Source organism: Acanthochromis polyacanthus, chromosome 8 (assembly GCF_021347895.1).
Source record: "Acanthochromis polyacanthus isolate Apoly-LR-REF ecotype Palm Island chromosome 8, KAUST_Apoly_ChrSc, whole genome shotgun sequence".
Classification (NCBI taxonomy): domain Eukaryota; kingdom Metazoa; phylum Chordata; class Actinopteri; family Pomacentridae; genus Acanthochromis; species Acanthochromis polyacanthus.
Window position 1 is genome coordinate 18,907,374 of NC_067120.1, and position 21,487 is coordinate 18,928,860.

Below are 21,487 nucleotides of genomic sequence, written 5' to 3' on the forward strand. Positions count from 1 at the left end.
CATTGCTTCCCTGTTCCAGAAATTCTGTCTCGTGTTGAAACAGATTTGCCACAGAAGGCAGATTGGATTCTTTGGAATTAAGTAAAACGGGTCAACATCTGAACTCAAGCTCAAGTCAAAAGGCGATAACAGGCTATGAGCCATTACCGTTCTCCATTTATCTCCCTCCAACTTCCGTGTTGGTTTTACAGCTTTGGGCCAACATCAAAGCAAAAAAAGCCAGTAGTTAAGCTCATTATACAAATGAGCTTTGGGACCCACTGCACACACCAAACAGTGCACACGATCCCAGAAGTTGAAAGGTAAACAGCTCTAATAAGGTAGGTAGTGTCACAGAGCTCCACAGGATGCACTTTGTGTTCCATAGCACATCCAAGCTGGTATTTTTGGATTTTGCAGTATTCTGCATGTCTCAGGGGACAGTGGTGTTAGTCAGTCGACCACGTTCATGCACAGGGCAGTATTTTAACATCTGGCGCGAAACTTTTTACAGATATTTGTGGTTCACAGAGGAGGAAGCATAGCTACTTTGGTGATTCTCTCGACTTGTAATAAAAATCAACCATGAAGTTGATTTGTTGCATGAAAGTTGGTGCAGATACTCATGATACCAGGAGTCACCGCTCCTCGGTCCACTGCTTTGCCTGGTGTCTGGTTTACATGCAATCCAGTGCCTGTGCCTGCAGATGGTGGGTCCACAGGATAGTTAACTGGAGCCAGCTGAGGAGGTTTGAGTAATTTTTTTTGGATGTGACCTGGAGGTTTCCCATGTACAGTGGGTACGGAAAGTATTCAGACCCCTTGAAATTTTTCACTCTGTGTCATTGCAGCCATTTGCCAAAGTCAAAAAAGTTCATTTTAGTTCTCATTAATGTACACTCAGCACCCCATCTTGACAGAAAAAAACAGAAATGCAGAAATTTTTGCAAATGTATTAAAAAAGAAAAACTGAAATATCACATGGTCATAAGTATTCAGACCCTTTGCAGTGACATTCATATTTAACTCACATGCTGTCCATTTCTTCTGATCCTCCTCGAGATGGTTCTGCTTCTTTATTGGAGTCCAGCTGTGTTTAATTAAACTGATTGGACTTGATTAGGAAAGGCACACATCTGTCTATATAAGACCTTACAGCACACAGTGCATGTCAGAGCAAATGAGAATCATGAGGTGGAAGGAACTGCCCAAGGAGCTCAGAGACAGAACTGTGGCAAGGCCAAGGTTACAAAAGAATTTCTGCAGCACTCAAGGTTCCTAAGAGCACAGTGGCCTCCATAATCCTCAAATGGAAGAAGTTTGGGACGACCACAACAGGCACATTTTGCACAATTGACTAAATAAAGATGGATAAGCCTTCCATATTGCCACCCAACGGTTTCCTGAACAGTGGTTCTAAAGCGCACTGTGGTGGCTCTAGTTCAATTAGTGACTCCTCCAAACTCCAGGCTAATCCAAAAATGAATAAAGAGTTGGAGTATGAGTGGGGCTCAGTAGACGGTAACCACCTGACACTAAAAGCTGCCATTCCCTTAATCATCGATAATTTTAAGGCAGTAAACTGAATTTTAGAGCTGGTCGGAAGTGGCCATTTGAGGAACTGCAATTTTTTTGGCACAATGGTTTAATTTTTCAGCTCGTGAGGTTGCCAATAGGTACAAACATTCATGAGTGTTATTTAAATGACTTCCAAGAATTTCTCCTCTCGTATCCCCACAAGGTTGACATTTATGATTTTAAATTAAATGTTTTAATAAATCTTATTTGGATCTCCACAAACTTTGGTACAAATGTTAATAGCCCCCTCGGGATGAATTGTAATCACTTTGGTGACAGCTTAACTGGACACACAGGTTATGCAGTTCAAAATTTTGATTTGTTTAATGGTTTGGTTTAAGAAGAAATGCCAGTAGTGACATTCCATCACCTTGTCCATAGTGATTTGTGTGTTGAAATTGTCAACATGAAGCACAGCCTCACAGAGCTGCTAGCATCACTATACAAGTTGCATTAAAGGCATTATGGAGGATGTTTTTTTTGTTTAATTTGTCTGATTCACATAAAATGAATATACTGACCTTTAGTGGACTTGTATGTAGGGTCTCTAAAAGAATAAAAAAAAAAAACTGTGGACATGGCAGGACCTGAAAAACATCAGCCAATCAAAGCGCTCGGACCGAGGCGTTTGGTTTGCTCCCTTTCCTGTCAATCAAAAATCTTCCGGCTCAGGCCTAATTACGTAGATTACGTACGCCTTGGATTTACGTGTTTTCTGTATGTGTTGCTTTGCTATAGCTTCGTAGTTAGCTGGCGACTTGTTTTGCTCATCTTTTTTTACATAATGGCAGCTAAAGATCCAGGGGGACCCAGCCACTATGGACCCAGCCGTAAAAGACAACTTCACGAGTGCTACGCAAGTTTCTGGAGGGGGGCGTTTCTTCATAAATGTTAAGAGGGGGGAGGTTTGAGGGGGGTGAGGGAGAGGTTGTATGTGCACATGCGCATGCTACGTTCACAGTCGTAGGAAATTAAATCTCCTCCAATGCCTTTAAAGTGCATTAGCACAATAGTACACTGTGCACAAGTTTACATACTGTCTTTGACAATAAAGTAATTTTACTCCTAAAACAAGGAGGCATTTGATCTGCTTCCAGCTTGTAAAATTTCAAACATTCATAATGACCTGTAAATTGCCAAAGCCCTCTCCACACTGCTTCATATTGCACAGGAACTGTTTTGTTGTGTGGAGCTGGGTCTTTGTGGTGTATCAGCAATCATCATCAAAACAGTCAGCAGCTGGGCATTATGTATGCTGTAATATAGCATGCAACATCTTTTAGGGACAATGTTGGATGTAAAACTGTGGCACATGTGGCCCTCATGCAGAGGAAATCTCAGCAGGCAAAGGGGAAATGGGAATCAGTGAATGGAAACAGGAAGGGCTCATAACATCAGGTCAAAACAAATACAGCCCAGTCTGAGCAACTATATAGTTCAATATCCAAGCCAATTGGACAACTCCTGATCAAACAAATGGGAACACTCGTTTTGAATTTCCAAGTGAATCACACTATAAAAGTGATTTACTAAAAAAGGATTTATGGTGCAGCCTTCAATAGTCTTTTTTTCCTACATTCTACTGGTTTGTTTTGGACTAATATGGCTCTGAATGGAAAAATTTCCAAACACAATACAGCTCTGAGCTGCTCAATGTCGGTGAATAAGCTGCACCATGCAATGCAATTTGTATCTCTTTCTCTAAATTCTGGTGAATTATAGAGGGGCTGCTCAACTGACATTAGCAATCCAAATCTTTTTGACTCCACATCAACTGAAAGTAAATAAGCTTAGCCGCCAATCAAACACAAGTCCAAATAGTGACATATTACAGCGGATTAGCCACACAGTTGTATGGATATAGTAGACTGACTTGAAAACTAAGCTTCCAGATGTTATTAGGTCTTCCTAGTGAGACGAATCACAAACTGGAACTTCAGAAGTCACTTTGGCAATAATAAAACCAGCTGCTTTCATTTCTACACAGAATATTTTAGATACACAGTCTAGGAGAGACTGCTTCCACTCTTTACAGCTGCTGTTGTGCAGCTGATTCAGAACAAGTAATTAGAGCTGTTCATTATTTCCCCACACTTCATTGCACTGTAAATTTAATTTGAAATTAATGTTCTTGTTGTCTAAAACTGTCAACTCTGTGGCACTTTAAGCTGTGGTGTGTGTCTAGAACTTGACAAATGAAAGGAAAGAACAGAGTAGGGAAAGGCACATACCTGTGTATATGAGGTTCCCGTGTATATTAGGTTACTTTAAGTGTTCTCAAAGAGCAGAGTGACCTGAATATTCATGAAACTGGCTGCCAGACCAACACTTTGAGAAATGAGGGGTGAATGCAGCAAAAACAGAGCAGTCCTCAAAGAAAACCAGCTCCACAGGACTGAGCCTAAGGGCCGTGATTCACCTCTTAGCATGACAATGAGCCTGAGTATATAGCCAGCACAATGCCAGAGTGGCAGTGGCACAAGGCAGTGTCAGGCTTAAAACTCCCATAGAACGTCTGTGGAGAGACCTGAAGATTGCAGCTAAATTGGCAGCCTCTTCCTATCCACAATGACGTGTAACAGGATCTGCCAGGAAGAATGAAAACTGTCTAAATCCAAGTGTGCAAAGCTTTAAGATCCATACCTATATAGGGTCAAAGCTGTAACTGCTGAAAGAGGAGCTTCTATGTAAAAACTAAGAATTAGAATATTTAGGAAATAAGAGATTTCAGTTTTTTTCTTCTAATAAATTTGCAAAAAAAATCTATAAAAACCTTTTTCTTTGTTACCATGGTTTGAGTGTGTGAGTGTGTTTGATGTGCAAAATGGAAATGTAATCAACTTTAAATGGAATCTATAGCAGAATAAAGCGTGCAAACATTTATTGGTCTGATTATTAACCTGCTATATTAACTACACTAACGTTAAGAGAGATTTTGAAAAGATAAACCAAGAAATCTAGGGCAGTGGTACCCAGTGTATCTAACTTTGATTTTCATTTCGGTGCAAACATATCCCCCAGCCTGTCATGGAGCTCTCAAAATAAACGTAATGCTCACTTGATGTAAATACATTTATTGAAAACACAAACACTTTATCACACAGGAAAAAAAAATACATGGCACATGTTTTTCTTCAACAGAGCATGAAAAAAGGCAGTCTGATCAACAATTTTTCTTGGATATGATGAGTACAAAGTCACTGACAACAATTTTGGATAATGGTTTAGATATTGTTGTGCATTTGCTATAAATTGGATGGTGGAGATGGAACAGGAACGATAATGACAGAGAACTGCTTCATGTCCTGTCGTCTGATTACATTATAAAACAAACTACAGCTATATTAATAAAGCATGACCAGAGTTTAAAAAAAAATATGTAAAAAATAATAAATAAATATGAGGCGCTACATCACCTTCACCTATATCACCTTAGCAGAGTAATAAAAGATGCTTCAAACTCAACTGGGATGACAGATTGACAAGAAGATTCAACGTCAAGGAGCAAGGCATCGAACTGGAATGAGCATCTACTTAACGTCGCTGTGAATCACAATCCATCATGTCAGCTGAACTTGGTCCAATTATCTAGGTCAGAAAACAGCAAAAGACAGGCTCAAAATTCATTCACAGCAGAAATTTTTAAAAAAAATCCAGCACCGCTGAAAATTAAAACACCCAGAACTGACAATAAATGAATCTTGAGGATAGGCGTTTACATTTTATTTGATAAGTAATTAGTTTCGACTCTAAATTTAACTGAAGCTATAAAAGCCTTCTGTCCAAACGAAGCAGTTCTTACCTGTCCAGACGGTTCACCACATCTCTCACAGTGTTGATGAGATTCTCATGTTCTTGGGGGTTACTGACAATGATGCTGTGAAGCCTCTTCATGTAGGAGTCAATCGTTTCAAGAGTGGGCGTCTCTCCACTGCCTGCAGAGCAATGAGTATGCCAAGTTAGCACTGTAAGAAAAGGAAATGTTGAAGTACTTTGTTTTCCCCAAATTTGTTCACTGGGTAGCAGAAATTCTTCAAATGTTACATTTTATTCACTGCCCGTTATGTCTCTCAAATTGGGGCAGGAAACACTGTTAGGTGAATATGTTTTAGTGTCTTGCTGTATTTAGTAAACAGCTCAGCCTGTTACAGAAAGAATTATGGCTAGTGCAGACTGGTGAATGTTTAAAGTTTTCTTAACAAATGACAAAAACAGCATTTCAAGCATTTCTGCTGGAAAATTTCCAGACTGAACTGTGAATTGTGTGCAACGTTGCTTCTTTGTCAAAACTGTACTACTACAAAACAGAAAAATAAAAAAATATCAGGCAGGTTCTATCTCAAATCACTTCTAGTTAACCTTTAAAATGAAGCCAATTACTGTACATGGCATAATTACAGAAAAAAACACAAAGGCCACCTTCTGTAAACTCAGAGTTAAACATGTTCAGACTGAGATGAGGCCTTGATGTTGCCAGTTAATAATGTTTTGACACTTTCGCCACTTGAGAAACTACCAGAGAGCTTCCCTGAGGGCAGACCTAGGTGGTTTTTGCAACCATGTTTCACTGTGAAGCTCTTATAAAATAATTCCAGAGGTGTTATGTCAATTTCTGTCTCTCTCTTCTGCAAGAAAGAAATTCAAACAGGCGTGGAAGAAACTTGCAAGAGAAATCTAGTGGGTGTGACCTCAGTGTAGACTCTGAATGTGCATACAACAAGTACAGAGGGAGAACAGATTTCTTAAATTTAAATAACAACAGGTTAATATTAGGAAGGACTGACAGGCTGATGTACATGACCAGTGCCTAAAAGAACAGTAAGTGGTTGCTGTTTAAATATGTGGATCTAAGGAGAGAGATGCTGGAGATCAAAGCCCAGTAAATACACTGCGGATGTACGCCTACAGTTTCATGTAATAGCTTACTACATCGTTTGTTGTGTCTGGGGATGAATTACTGATGTAAGATATTGAGTCAATACCAGTTTATAATGTAAACTAATCAATATCTGCACACTCTAGGTCAAATGGCTGCTTTGGAGACATTTATTGAATTTCAATTTCAGTCGTTCATTTGTGTTGAAAAAGAAAGAAATACGGCAGATAAGTTTGCTCTATCTTGTGAGCACACAGTATTGAGAAAGCAACTTTTTACATGGACTTGTTGTGGCACATTTGCCTTGCTGAATGAAGCCACACTGGTACTGGCTGCTCTCACCTGGCAGAGGTACAGCAGAGAAACTGGAGGTGAGGGCCTGGCGGAGGGTCTCCAGGTGCTGGTGGAGGAGCCCGTTGCGTCCCCTCTCTTGCATGACGTCGCCTTCCAGCCGTTCGACAGCTCCGCGCATGCTCTCCACGTGCTTCTGCAGGGCCGCGTTACGCTCCTCATACTCCATGTTGGTCTTACGCAGCTGCCGCATCTCAGCCTCACGCGCTGTTGAGAAAAACACGAACGGAGAAAGCGCCACAGTGATAGATCAGAGGCGAGCTCCGGGGAGATGATCCAGCTAGACACGGGAGTTTGGTGCCGTGATCAATTTTTAATTTGCTCAGAGAGTTTAAGACGTCAGTGAGTTCAGGGGGCTGAGGAACTATTCTGGGATGGTGGAGCGCTAAATAGAAAAGTTCTTACAAGGTAGCAGAGGAATGTGTTTAGAAACACTCAGACAAATGGAAGTTTAAAACAGTCAGAGCACACAAAGTACAAAGTCTTTCTCAACAAGATGGCCAGCTGTGCTCCAGCTCTTTACCTTTGCTGTGGTTGAGAAACTCCTCTGTGAAGATTGGTATGTCAAACACAGTTCTGTCCTTTCCCTCTGCATCCTTCTGTTGAAAGCCAGAGACAGTAAGAGAGGGGGGGGAATAAGCTGCACACTGAACACATTTGGCCACACAGACTGACAGCGAGAGGTGGTCATTTATCTAGCTAGGTTGTGGGTGGGTAATTGATTTCATACCTGGCCACAGGGAAAATGCAGTGATACGGTTTAAGGAATGAGGAGGTAGAGGTAATTTCATCACTGGTGCTTCAACGATATCAAAGGCTGCAAATGGTTGGCAATAAATATGCAATAAAAATGTGTTTCAAAATAGAAACACAAGACACAGCTCGGGTTTCATTCCCCCCTCTGAAAGAATGCACCATCATTCCTCATGTCTTAACATAATTGTATCAGTGCTGAGTCCCAGGGCTTTTGAAATCTAGAGGGAAGACACTGGTAGTCCCACAGGACTGCTGCTTCCAATAAAGTCACCTTGGCTGTGGCCCTCCAGTTTATACGAAAAGATTTACAAAGGAAAACCTCTTAATTACATGCAAAACTTTATAAAAATGAATTACACACTTAGTACAAGCCAAGTGTTTGGCTCACAAGCACAGCACCAAAGCAGATTAACCCAGCTTTAGCGATGCAACAATGAGCACTTAATGTGTAGAGCAAGAGGAGGGCAAACACAACAGATTTACAGTCCTCCATGGAAAGAAGAGCAAAAACAAACTAGATTAGACAAAGTCACAATTAGCAAAATTAGTGAAATGTTGATCTTTGAATAATTTCTTTATTTGAAATTTTACTCTAAAGTCAATTCTGATCTTTTTCACAAACTCTAATAAGGAAGATATTTTACATAAATATTGTGAATGTGATTCACTATGATTTTTCATGGTCACACACACGCTGAAACATTTTACGACCGCATATTTCATGCATCTACAAAACACAAACAAATTGTTCTCTGACAGTTTGTAGCACCTCCCTACACATCTCGACAGTGCCTAAAACGCATGCTGACTTCACACATAAAATGCTTGCGTCTTTCCCATCCCCTTACTCTTTATCAAGAAAAGTAAACTGTTAGCCGGAAAGAGCCACTGACCTCGTGCAGAGCCTCGTTGGCTACCTGGTGTCCAACATCTGGAGAGGAAGGAAGGAATAAAGAGAGATGACAGCAGATGATTCATTATTTCTCTGGTGCAGCGTGCCTTCACCACATCGTGAACTAATAGAATGAATACAAGTAATCCCAAAAAAATCCCCTCACTGCACTTTATGTTATGAATCAACTGAAATGAGGCAGCGCATCCAGTTCAGTGGAAAAGTTTCTCACATTTGCTTGCCAGGGCAGGGCTGTTGATGTGACTGACGTTTTTCAGACTTAGAATATTTACAGGAACAGATGATGCAAACCATATGCAGTTTCAGCAAAGTGACGGCTCCTTGGCATTAAGTTGAACTGTTCTTATAGCCTGTGCTGTAAACTTAAAAAGCATCCTTTCCTTTAAATTTCCATTGACTGAGCAAACCAACAGTGAGTTAGGACTTTCAACCAAAAAATGAAAAATTCATGCTGCAATTAAAATGACCAAATAGGAAGTATTTTCAGTGTGAGTACTCCAAAGATTTCCAAGCCTTAGTGGAGTTTGTGGTATGTTCTATCTGATGTTCATGCATTACTTCTTCCTCTCTCTCATTTAAATTTAGGCAGCTACACATGTAAGCATCTATAAACAGTTGCTTAATAATATCAGACTCTTTAAAATTCCCTGCTCGGGGGCTCGGTAAAGGTCAAAACTAAATTTTTTAAAACAGAAGAGAGATCCAAAACTTCAATTTATACATCTACACTTGTGTAAAACTGTGTTTAAAAGAAACCAGAAACCACAAAGACATTCACAATACTTCCCTTACTGCATTGCATGACTTTAATTGCAGTTTCAAGTTCATTTGAGTCATCCTGTCTAGACTAAGTTTGTCCATCAAACAATGACTGGCTTATCCAAATATCATCAAAGATAGGAAGTATCTCACTTGCCAATCCCTTTCCACATAGTTGGCTTTAAAAATAACGGTGGGCTAGCTGCCAAACTTGCTATTTTCAGTGGTTCCCTGCTGCTTTTCTAGCCAGATCTCACCTCCCCTGTGCCTCTTGCCCTTCTGCTTCTCCTGGACCTTCCTGGTGAAATGTTTGTAGGCTTCTGTCTTCTGGTACTTCTCCAGCTCCCTCATGTAGCGCTCCTTATCTCGCTCTGCCTCGTCCAAGTATCGCTGCAGAGACAAGAAAGAAAGGTGAGAAGAGCTGTGTAGACTCAGCCAAAAAGGAGCAAAATGAGATCTGGCTGAACACGATGAAGGAGGATTGTGGGTGAGATGTCACGACGAGCGTAATTACTCCTGTGTTCCTGCATTATGTTGCTGTAATTATTCCTAATCAGGATTAGTTCCTTTCAAAAGACAAAATCAGTAATTTCCAATATTAATAACCCACATTCCCTGAATTCCTCTGACAAAAATGCATCTGGTAATACAATTAGAAGAAAATACACAAAAAAAAGCATCTTCAGTTAAAGATCTTGTAACAGCATACTTACTAACAGCTATAAACTGTAAGCGAAACACAACATGTAACAAACCCGCAGCAAAATTGTCGGGGCTGTATCCCACTTTTAGATCTGCAAAGAAAACATGTGCAGACATTTCACATCTTCTCGGGAAAGATGAGCAAGTAAAACTTCTGTGGTAGTTCACATAAGGTATTCTGTAAAATGAAAAGTGATGCATCAAGGCTGGTATTACAACAAATATAGCAGCATAGTTACATTTCTACAATTGCAAATTTTGCATCAAAACATAAACTACATAAAATACTTTGAGATGAACTATAATGCAAGCTAAAACTTGTTCCAAATGAGTATGATTGTGCTGATTTTTGTTCTGCTGTGCTTTGAAAGGGGTATCCAAGTTTTCCTGGCTGAAGGACAGCGGTATCATTAAAACATCTTTGCAGCGGATTGGAAATTCTCGTTAAAATCTGCCCGAACATGACTGTAATAATGTTTCTATCATTACAAGAAGGCAAGTTTATCTGTCTCCTGCTATTCGCAGCTCAGCTGAGGATATAACTAGGACACAATGCAAGATACCATCAAACTACGGCAACGCTGTCTGAGAAAAGATGTCAGACGGTTTCCCAACGTAGTTATGCGTAAGCTGGTGTTTGTCAGCTCCAAAACACTGACACTATGGACTACACTGACACGATGGACTCTACACGCTTTGGTTCTTTCACTGCTTTTGTGCACAGCGAAAAATGAGATGAAAGTCTCTGCTCGTTTCAGACATTGTTAAGTCTGCCTGGGACAAACCTTAAGTGTTGGCATGCTGCATATGAATATTTCAGTCCAGTCCTTTGGGGCACTGTTGCAGTGACTGAAAGCCAAAAGAAACACTACCTTGTTGATTAAAAACCTAAACAGACTTCTGGTGCTGGCCACTCCTGCCTCTGGTCTATTTATTTTCTTCCACTTTTCTTTCAAAAGCCCTAACTGTTTATTATTGCTGTACTGATTAACGTGAAAACCTGTGTCACACACTAGGTGGGAATGAAAGAAACGCTTCGACGCATTTCTCTTCACAGCCGTGCTTTCAGCGTGTAATCCTGTCTGGAACATCTTCACTGACCTGCTTCTCCTCGGGGGGCAGCTTGCTCCACTCGTTGCCCAGCATCCTTGTAATCTCTGGAAAGGGCACGTCTGGACGCTCCGCCCGTAGCTGCTCCCGTCTGTCGTTCATGAAGCGAACGTAGCCTGTGAGGGGGGCCTTGGGTGCGTTGCTGTCCTTCATTGGCTTCTTCCTCTTCCTCCCCTTGGTCCAGCTGCCACGTCGGGGTTTCTGCGAGGACAACAAAAACAGATACTTTTAGAAGGTTGAGGTAGCAGTTCCACACATGATGCACTGGCGAGACTTTCATGGAGTTTGAACTGGAAAAACTGATACATACACTACCATTCTAAAGTTTGGGGTCACTTAGAAATGTCCGTATTTTTGAAAGAAAGGCTTTTTCTTCAATGAAAATAGCATTAAATTAATCAGAAATACAGTCTACACATTGTATATATATATATATATATATATATATATATATATATATATAAACTGACTATTCTAACTGGAAATGGCTGATTTTTAATGAGATATCCACACACAGGTACAGGGCCAATTCCAGCAACCATCACTCCTGTCCTGTGTTCTAAATAGTACATTGTGTTAGCTAATCAAGTTGAAAGTCTAACTGATGATTAGAAAACCCTTGTGCAATTATGTTAGCACATGAATAAAAGTGTGAGTTTTCATGGTGACCCCCAATTTTGAACAGTAACGTATGTCATTTCATATGCGTGTTCACCTCTTACCTCATCTCCGTTTCTCTGGCTGTTGTTGTCGGCATTGTTTCCAGGAGAACCGGTCTGCTCTTCCATGACTACTATGAATAGAGAGAAATAGAATAGATGTTAGAATGCAGAACCTCTTCTACCAATATGGTAACAGCGATAAGCCTAATTGTCATTACAAGAGCTGTAACAACCACTGATTAAGTGAGGTGAGGGTTGTGCTATCTGAGACACAGGTGCTCCTCAAACATGGGTTAAGCATCCTGAGACGGGGCTGATCTGGGGAAAAGAGGGATCGTCCACGGGAATGTTGCACAGCCAGGAAACGGACAGCAGACGGTTCCTTGTGTAGCTGTATCAACTTCTCTGCTGGTCTTACAAAAACCCCACCCAGTCTTGGCTCAAAACCTCCAACTGTCCAGCCACGTTTCCTCTAATAGAAATGTCTTGCTGCTATCAATCATTATTGAGCAAATGAATAAAATACACACATAATCTTCACTTATCTGATGCTAAGATGGCCTATTTTCAACAACACGAGTATTGTGTAAGCATTGGCTCATACTTAGAGAGAAGAGAACATCTACAGGCTAAAACACTGGAAAAAATGTGTTTTCTAACTGAACTTCCGCTTTCACTCATCTCTATAGTGACTTTGTAATCACAACATCAGTGTTAGAAAAACGGCTGACCAGCATGAAATAAAAATAGACTCTCAAAGCAATCAAAACAATCAAAATTAATTGAGAGCGCATCGAATTCAACTGTGTGCCGACGTAGAGTACTTGCAGACACACAGCTCAGGTCGAGCTCTGAAATTAGAAGCCATATCATGTGTTTTCACCTATGACCTCTTCCTTCTAAATCACAATGTGGGAAGCAAGCTCCTGCATCCTGGATGTGGTTTCTGCCCCCCTGCCACTGAATACTGCATGAGAAGTCACAGAGGAATTAGCCAGTCTACCACAAAAAGTTCTTTTGGGAAAACCTTAACAAACAGTTAACATAAGCAGGATTTCCTTTCAGACATTTTTGCGATGCCTCAGCTCAGCTCCTCAGAAACAAACAGTGATTGTAACACCTATGAATGGCTTCATCCCTGATGCTGCTGAACAAAAGGGGTCCTGTCCTGTCATTCTCTTGAGGTCATGTCAGCAAACCTAAGACACAAACTTTACTTTACGAACGTGTGGTCAGGACCATAAGGCACTGAGGTGTACCTACGGTCTCAAAAGCTTTAAAGAAAGAAAGATCATGCAGACATTCTCAGTGCCGGAAATACTCTGCTGAGACCTAATAAAACGTCTATGCTGCAGTGCCACCTGCTGGATCAGAGCACACAATGCATGATGTACAGCTTGAATGTATGGAGTTCAACTTGGACACACTTATTTATTACACTGTGTGCGACACAACGTGATGTTTTAGAGTTTCACTGTCTTCACAGTGGGCTTTAAAAAAAGCACCACACACATTTAAACAGTATAAATCTCACTACTTATCTCACGTGCTACAAGATGCTATTATCCGAGCCATAAATCCCCAACTAGGCTAACCTCGCTGCACGGTATCAAGTGCCATCACAGACTTAGAATGTGGTTATTCCTGTAATTAACAAACTAGAGAAATTGCATTAAATGCTACAACGGCTTGCTATATTAGCATATTGCGCTCCCAGATAGTTGACATTGCCTCATGCATAACGCTTTAGCAAAGCGTCGTAAACATTAATGTTAAGCTAATACAAGCAAGAGGTCGGGTCTCCAACTTAAAATTTCAATACACAGGCCCCTGAGTGTTCAACTTCACATTCATCTCACGTTATGTTACATGTTGACGTGAAACATGACTGAGAAGTAAACGAAATTTATAGCCCATATAAGCAGCTAGCAAGCTGCACCGTTACTGGCTACCGTCACCAATATTACCTAATGCTAACATACACCAGCTAGCTAATGTAAACTTTTAACAGCTAAGCTCAATAAACGGCGTCGTTTCATGCCACTACTGTTAATTGTAAAAAAAATTAAACACCCTTAAATTATAATTTGCATAGGCCACAGTCAAGCACAAGCACATTTAACTGCTATGCTAAGAGCTAGCCGTGACGCTAGCTTGCGTTAGCACCTAGTTAGCAAGCTGTTAGCTAGCAGATAACCTATTGTTTTTGTGATTATGCTATCGGAAACATCAATGGGTAATATATTAAACGTGCTTACTGTAAAACTCAAGCAGCACACACTAACCTTATATAACGTAATCCGTAGCTGTACCTGCCCAAATTATTTTCCTAATCAAAACAATACAGCAGCCTCTCAATAGAATAGCACTACATAGAAAGGCCAATGGCTAACGTTATGTATTGTGTGCTGGGCCTGTGTGGTTTAATGTTTAATTCATCTAGTTGTGTGTGCTCGTTGCATTCATGCTTTGGCATACATGAGAAAAATGAGGAAATGCATCACATCACAACATTTATTAAATGCAAAAAATGAGAGAATTAATAATTTGAATGTTTCTGAATTGTTTCTGATCCAGCTCGTAAGAGGTTCACACCACATCCTCTGCAATATTAATGTACATATTACATGATGCCCTTAAATAAATAGAAACAAGCACAAAAAGCCAAAAAAAATAATGCACTTTCATTACAGCAACCTGCTCTATATTTTACAGTTCTATGGCTCCTCGTTGGTCTCTGTTTTCTTCATGTCGAGATTAGACAACAGTCCAGCGTCTTTTTAGGCTGCTGCTGCCTCCTACTGGCAATACTGTGCCTCACATCTCCTAAATTTATGTTAAACATTTTCAGAGTCGAGCCTCTTGATCTAAATTTCAAGCCTTATTAATCAAACATAGAAGTAGGCTGCACATCAGGGCTTGTAAAGTATTAAAAGGATGAGAAGAGGAAATCTCTCTTTTGATTTGGATTTATTTTTGCAGACAAAGCGATGCTTTGAGCAGGATTGGCAAGCTTCCAGCCTTTCTGTAGTTTGTAGGGCAATCCTTAATAATGGTTAATACCTTATTTCAGTCTTTTACTTCATTTCTCTTTGTAGGAAAGAGTGGGTTGTTAGCACTGTTACACACACATACATGCATAAGACAAAATCCAGGATCTGCAATAATTCCAGTGCTTGTAACCTTTGGAGACCCTGAACCTATGTCAACAATCATATCCTCATATTGCTTGTGCAATATGAGGATATGATTGATATCAAAACAACACAATATCCACTGCTAGACTCTTGTCCCTGTGGGTTAATATAGCCTGCCCAAACAGAAGATTTGGTAAAACATGACAGTCCTGTTGTGGATCATATACGCAGCATTAAAACCTAGTGAGATATGAAGAGAGCGGGAGAAGACTAATACTCTGATTCCAAATTAACAGACTGCAAATCAACAGTCAGGCGGGAGTAGCCTAACTGTAGCGGCGGTCTAATTGAAACTTTGATTGCAATCTCTTTCCAATTATCTAGAGTTAATCCAACCCAGTTCTCAGGCTCATTACACACAGGTTGCGTGCATCATGCTGCCTCTTTGACTTTGGGAAATAAAGCCACAAACAAAATAAAGACATTTAGAGTGGAATGATGCTCACATTCCCCCTATTTTAGAGATAATACTACCAATTTCTGCGGATATAAGAAATGTTTTCAGAGAGATTCCGTCCAAAAATTCTTGTCACTATCAACATGTCATCCATGCAGATGCTCAGTTCCAAATTGCAAACCTTCCACTCTGTAATTTACAACTGGAAAAAATCCATCCATCCATCCATCCATCCATCCATCCTCTATACACCGCTTTATCCTCATTAGGGTCGCGGGGGGTGCTGGAGCCTATCCCAGCTGACTTGAGCAAAGGCAGGGGACACCCTGGACAGGTCGCCGGTCTGTCACAGGGCTACATATACAGACAGACAAGCACCTGGAAAAATCTCCCTCCACAATTTTAAATGAGGTTACATGCAGTAGTTTATCAGCTTGTGCAAGAATTGAGTGTTTTTACGGCCTCAATAGTCTCTCAAGTGTAACAAAGTTAAAATGTTTTGTGTGTTCTGTTATGAGTGCTCGTGACAAGTCTTGACATCATTTCCAAGAAAGCCTTTCACCTGAACTCACACTCAGTTGTTGGTAATACAGTACTGTAAGTGCTGAAAGTAATAGTCTTACAACAGCGGTTACAGGAAGAAAGGGATATTTTCCCCAGCAGTTTAAAAAGAAGAGTAACAGCCCTTAGTAAAATGTCTTGTGGCTGCATTGCAATAAGAGGCTGCTGTCAGTGGAAAACCTGACATCTCTGGCTTTTCTCCAGTGGAATTCTCCCTGTGAAACTGCTGAACATCAGTGCAGAATAGCAAAAAAGTCCACACTAGAACCTGTCATGTTCTGCTATAAACTCGGTTTAAGCTGTAAAGGAAACCCGACCAGAAATAAAAGCCTAAAGAAACTGTTTTTCTAAGGTTGCCTATAAGGCTGTATTATTTCTCACGAGGATTTAAAACAATTACAACAGGTACACAAATAAGATAATTCTGATCATTTTTGGCTGAGGTGAACCAACCAGCATCTGCCAATAGTATGTTAATCTCCACCAGCAGACATTTCATATTCTATCTCTCCACCAGTCATGAATTAATAAGAAGTAGCATTGCAGTGTGGAATCATGTTTGTCACTAATTGGCTGACTTGGAACACAGAAGTGATGTAGGCCAACTGTTCAGATCCCAGCAGTAGCATGTCTGGCACAGCTTATTAATTTTTTTTCCTTATCTTTTTGGGATAAAAACGATGAAGCATCAATGGTCACTGCATTGTGGGCGGTGGCACGGCAAACAGTGCTTGGGAAATGGTGAGCTGGGTTCAATCAGCTCTCAACTGGAGCCTTTTCAGATCCCAGCAGGCCTGCAGGGCACAGCGAAAGCAGCTGTCCCCTGTGCCGTCATCCACCTGTCATGCCACGCCGAATCATCTGGTTGTGGCCTGAGAAGTTTCGTGCAGAGGAAAGGTTTCTAGCCACTGGCCCATCTGTGGGCTGGTCACATGTTCTTGCCAGTCGGTCTGGAAAATGACAACACTATGACACTCACACTGTGCACATCAAGACCTCCTCACCACTCAGGGTATCCGGAGTAATAGTGACACATGATGTGTCAGTGGTGCTAAAATAGATGGTGGAGTTAGCGAATCAGTGGATCAGCTGTCTAAAAATGTTGCTCATGTGTAAATAAATGTGACATACCCCTTTAACTGGAAGCATAGCACTCTGGAAAAGCAGTTTCTTAGCACGCAAATGAAAAAAAATCCGATTTTTTTATCTCACTTTATTTGGCTTTCCAATTTTATTGTTTTAAAATGGTGTTCTAAAGTCTTTCTTTGCCCTATGCGAATGGCCTCAGTAAATGTCCCACAAAGCAGGAAATCACATAACATGATAGTAGAGCACATATGGCTGTTGTTCTGGTACTTCACTGTCCCTGGGACACCACAGTATTAAAGAACATCTGTCTATATTGCTGCAAAGAATATGCAACTCCTTTTGTTTGTCTTTGTATCATCAGGAATCAGTAGAACCTGAACAACATTTTCTCCACAGGGAAATTGTTTAATAGCTGTCGCTAAAACATAAAAGCAAAAACGAAAGAAAATGTAATTGTTTAAATTAGATTTGAAAAAATCAGCAGAGGGATGAATTATATAACTGGATTGCCACGGGAATGAAGGAACTCTTGTGATGTTCAGTGGAGCATTTAGTCATTATTAGTCTCTGACTGAATGGGCTCTTCTGGCAAGTCAGAAAACTGTAGCAGAGGGTGGGAGATGTTGTCCATGATGGAGAGGAGTTTTAACAACACCCTCCTCTCCCTTCTCTGCATGCAGATTGTCCAGCTCCACCCTCCAGGACTGAGGCAGCCTCCTGAATAAAGTTATTGAGTCTTATGCTGTCGTCCACCCTCAGGCTTTTGCCCTCAGCAGACCACAGCCTAGAAAATGGCAACAGCCAAAACAGACTCATAAAACATCCACAGCATGGTGCCACATACAATGAAAGACCCAAACCTCTGCAGGAAAAACAGCTGTTGTGGAGAACCACTGAATCTCTGGCCTAGTCTCAGTTTAAGTCCAAGTAAACTCATGGATATTTGCACTCCTGTACCATCTCCACCATTTCTCCACTCATGGAAAGAGCAGTAGGAGGAGACGTGGATCTTCTGGACTCCATCACCAGCTAGTTTGTCTTGCTGATGTTGAGTTGCAGATGGTTCAGGTCACACAGATCAACAAAGATATTTAATATCCTGATATATCCTCCTGTGCGATGCATCCAATAACTCCAGAGTGATCTCAGAACTTCTGGTATCAGTTCTTATGTGGTAAAAAGGGACAAGACAGTCTCTTGTTGTGCTCCAGTACTGCAACCCTGTCTGACAGACACTTCTTACATTGCCTATGATGAGGACAACCGGTAGGTTAGTCAATGCAGAGCATTAGCGAAACATCAATCTAATGGCAGTCATGTTCTTCCCATAGTCTATGGTTCTTCCTCAGCAAGGATGTTTAAATGATGCTAGAGAAACATGATTCTCAGAGCGTCTCTGGTTTGTCGAGAGGGATGTTGGAGCTGTGGAGCAGGTCAAATCCTAATTTTGGTTGGTAGATGAACTTTAAAGAAAGGGCTGACCAATACATGGAGAGAATAGGACCACTCTTTTAAAGCCCTTCAAGATGTGTAACATCAAATCCATTGACCTATAGTCATTGGTGACACTTGGACAGGCCCTCTGTGACACAAGTATCTATACTACTACAACACAATGAACTATTCTAGACACAAAGTTGTTTTGGGAACCATTTGATTGATACTGCTTTACTTGGGTGGAGTCAACTTCACCAGAGTCCTTCTAAAGCATCCAAAAGCTAACAAGGCAGACCTCCATCAAAATTAATAAGGAGAGATCAAAAGAGCAATTTTAATGGTCATAAGAACACAAAAACTGCATGCATGGAATCGTTGGGAAAATCTAACAAAAGCATCTAAAAGGTTTGGTTAGTTTGCCCCATACTATCCATCCATCCATCCATTCTCTATACACCGCTTTATCCTCAATAGGATCGTGGGGCGTGCTGGAGCCTATCCCAGCTGACTCGGGTGAAGGCAGGGGACACCCTGGACCGGTCGCCAGTCTGTCACAGGGCTACATATACAGACAAACAATCACTCTCACATTCACACCTATTGACAATTTAGAGTTATCAATTAACCTCAGCATATTTTTGGACTGTGGGAGGAAGCCGGAGTGCCCGGAGAAAACCCACACATGCACAGGGAGAACATGCAAACTCCATGCAGAAAGATCCCAGGCCCACCCCGGGATTTTGAACCGGGGACCTTCTTGCTGCAAGGCAACTCTACTGTGCAGTCCTTGCCCCATACTAGGTTTAAAAAAGTCTTTTGCTCCCTGCAGGGGATCTGCTGCTACATGTGAGCACAGCTTCACAACACCGCATTTGTATCAGTGTAGCAACATAATTGGCCGGTAGTTTGCTGGTTTGACTTAAAAAGTGGATTTGCTTTTTGAGTGGAGGGATTGGTCATGTGTCAAACAACCGGCATCTTTACTGTTGCAGATTTCTGTCATAGATGTTTATTAGAGATTCTTTAAGTGGAGAGTGCTCTTCTTATCTTCATCTCTCCAGCAGAGCTGGCCAGTGAATCGGAGATGTTGTTGTTGCTGGGCGGCAGCTGATCAGTGTGTGACGCTGCATGCTGAATCTTTTGAAGAAACAGTTCAACTCACTGGCTCTGCTCAGCAGCTGGGGTTTCAACCAGTGTTGGTCTTCATGCTGCTCCAGCCCTCCCTGGTGTCATTATGCTGCAGTCTCTGCTCCTGCCTCCTCCTATAAGCCTCCTTTCTCCTACTGATATCCACTGACAGTCGTTTTTGAACCTTTATTGCCTCGCTGTCACTTGACCTCAATGCCTGCTTCCTTTTTGTCCTCACCTTTTGACATGAGAAAAACATCCCAGTCAGTGCAGTGAAACAGCCTTGCTGGGTGGCATATGTTTACCCAGACCAAATTCTCACAGTCTTGGTTGACACATGACCAGTGTTCTGTACCTGGGCTGATCATCATCATAGTCATCATTCCATCGGTATTTGATGAAAGTAAATAAACACATAAACAGACAGAACATTTAGATACTCTTTAGATGAAAATGAAATGCGAGTTTCTTTTTTCTCTCAGGACACAGACTGTCCAGCCTGACAGGTCAACAAAAAGAAGATAACATTATGTATGTGTGTCTACAATTACACAAATGGTACACTGAGTTGAACACTAACGCAAACATCACACGAAATAAAGGTGATTCTTGCACCACAGCTGCCCCCACAGGGCACGTAATTGGCTTCGACTTTTCAGCAACTTGCTGCATACATTTGGATATTAATGAGAATAAATTTGCTGTGGCTCCTTCATGCCCTTATGCTCTAAGATAGGCAGTTAATATTGATACCACCATGTGTTGTTTGAAAAAAAAAAGTGTGTCAACATATGCTAAGTAATGCATTCATTAGCTTAGTTAATGACCTCATCAGCATAACTGGTTATGGTTCAGTGTATGATGGGTAATATGGGCAGCTCAAGTGTCCCTTGCTTCTCATGCACAAACACAAAGCACAGCTGTGAGCTTTGCTAATATAACAGAAAACAAGTTCTCAAAGGACGCAAGGACTGTTGCATCACCTTGTTGCTATGCAACCGTCTAATTAGTCTTAGGTAGCTAACCTGAAGAATCAAAGGGATGTGCTGTTGAAAATAAGAACTTAGATGGGCGTAGGCACATGTTCCCAGAGGAAATGGAAAAATTCTAAAAAGCATCTCTTCTTTGTCCAGCTTATTTCTCCTAGACATAACGGAGCTCAAATTAACACCACTATGAGATTTCAGCTGTGTCCTCAGACGTCTTAAATTCAGCTCCCATGAAATAACCCTTCTCTTATCTCAGCCTGATCCCAAACTAAGATATTAAAATACTCATTTTTTTTTTCATTTCACTGCACTGATCTTTATTTGTCTAAAATAATCAGCTCTGGAGCTAACACTGGAATCCACAAGAAAATTTAAATGAGCACGGTATCCGATATTGAAATTCAAGTCTCATCTCTGTGTTTTTTATAAGATGTAAATATAAATTTCAGTTTCTCATTGATATGTCACGAATACATTTCCAAAAAAAACCCCCAAAAAACAGAGCACATGCATTGCCGGACCTGCTGATGGCACGACAGGGAAGGTCATAGGGTCACCAGACTGGCCCTGTCTCATGTAACATGAATGTTGCCACAAAATTCCATGCTGAGCCAACAAATAAATGTAAAATGATACCATTTGGGACCTAGCTGCTGACAGACTGACTGGCCGACCGACAGCTGACATTTATCCACCCTTAAAATTTTCCGATAATAAACACCACCATCAGTTTTATTCTGATTGGCAGGTTTTTCAAATATTCTCAGTGGTTTGTCCAATATCTGGTCTGCACACTGATATTTGTTTATCAGTTGTGGCATTTCGGCTGTTTCAGGTAAATTACCACATAGGGAGAATAATTAAGGCTCTGCTGGTAAGTTCAGCACACACTTTTTATTTCCCTTTTTGTGCACATCTGTTTGGATGAAAGTTCTGTTCATTCTTCTTGCAAATTTATAATAAGGATTTGGTGCATGGTGCAGTGGTTAGCACTATCACCTCA

At 41.0% G+C, this 21,487-nt stretch overlaps 1 protein-coding gene across 5 annotated transcripts; it reads right to left on the reverse strand.

Annotated features, from left to right (window-relative positions):
- Positions 1 to 4,615: 4,615 nt before the first annotated feature.
- On the reverse strand, positions 4,616 to 14,091 carry hmg20a (high mobility group 20A). 5 transcript variants are annotated; one of them, XM_051951787.1, is made up of 9 exons: positions 13,972 to 14,091; positions 11,747 to 11,814; positions 11,016 to 11,225; positions 9,470 to 9,602; positions 8,434 to 8,471; positions 7,308 to 7,383; positions 6,776 to 6,991; positions 5,360 to 5,492; positions 4,616 to 5,145 (listed from the first exon to the last, which is right to left on the reverse strand). In XM_051951787.1, exons 2-9 carry the CDS (start codon positions 11,810 to 11,812, stop codon positions 5,142 to 5,144), a joined length of 876 nt encoding a protein of 291 aa, XP_051807747.1. In that variant the 5' UTR covers positions 11,813 to 11,814; positions 13,972 to 14,091; the 3' UTR covers positions 4,616 to 5,141. The 5 variants fall into 5 exon arrangements, with proteins under 5 accessions (XP_051807747.1, XP_051807749.1, XP_051807744.1 ...); XM_051951789.1 differs by having other exon boundaries at positions 7,308 to 7,380; positions 11,747 to 11,817; XM_051951784.1 differs by having other exon boundaries at positions 11,747 to 11,817.
- Positions 14,092 to 21,487: the final 7,396 nt, after the last annotated feature.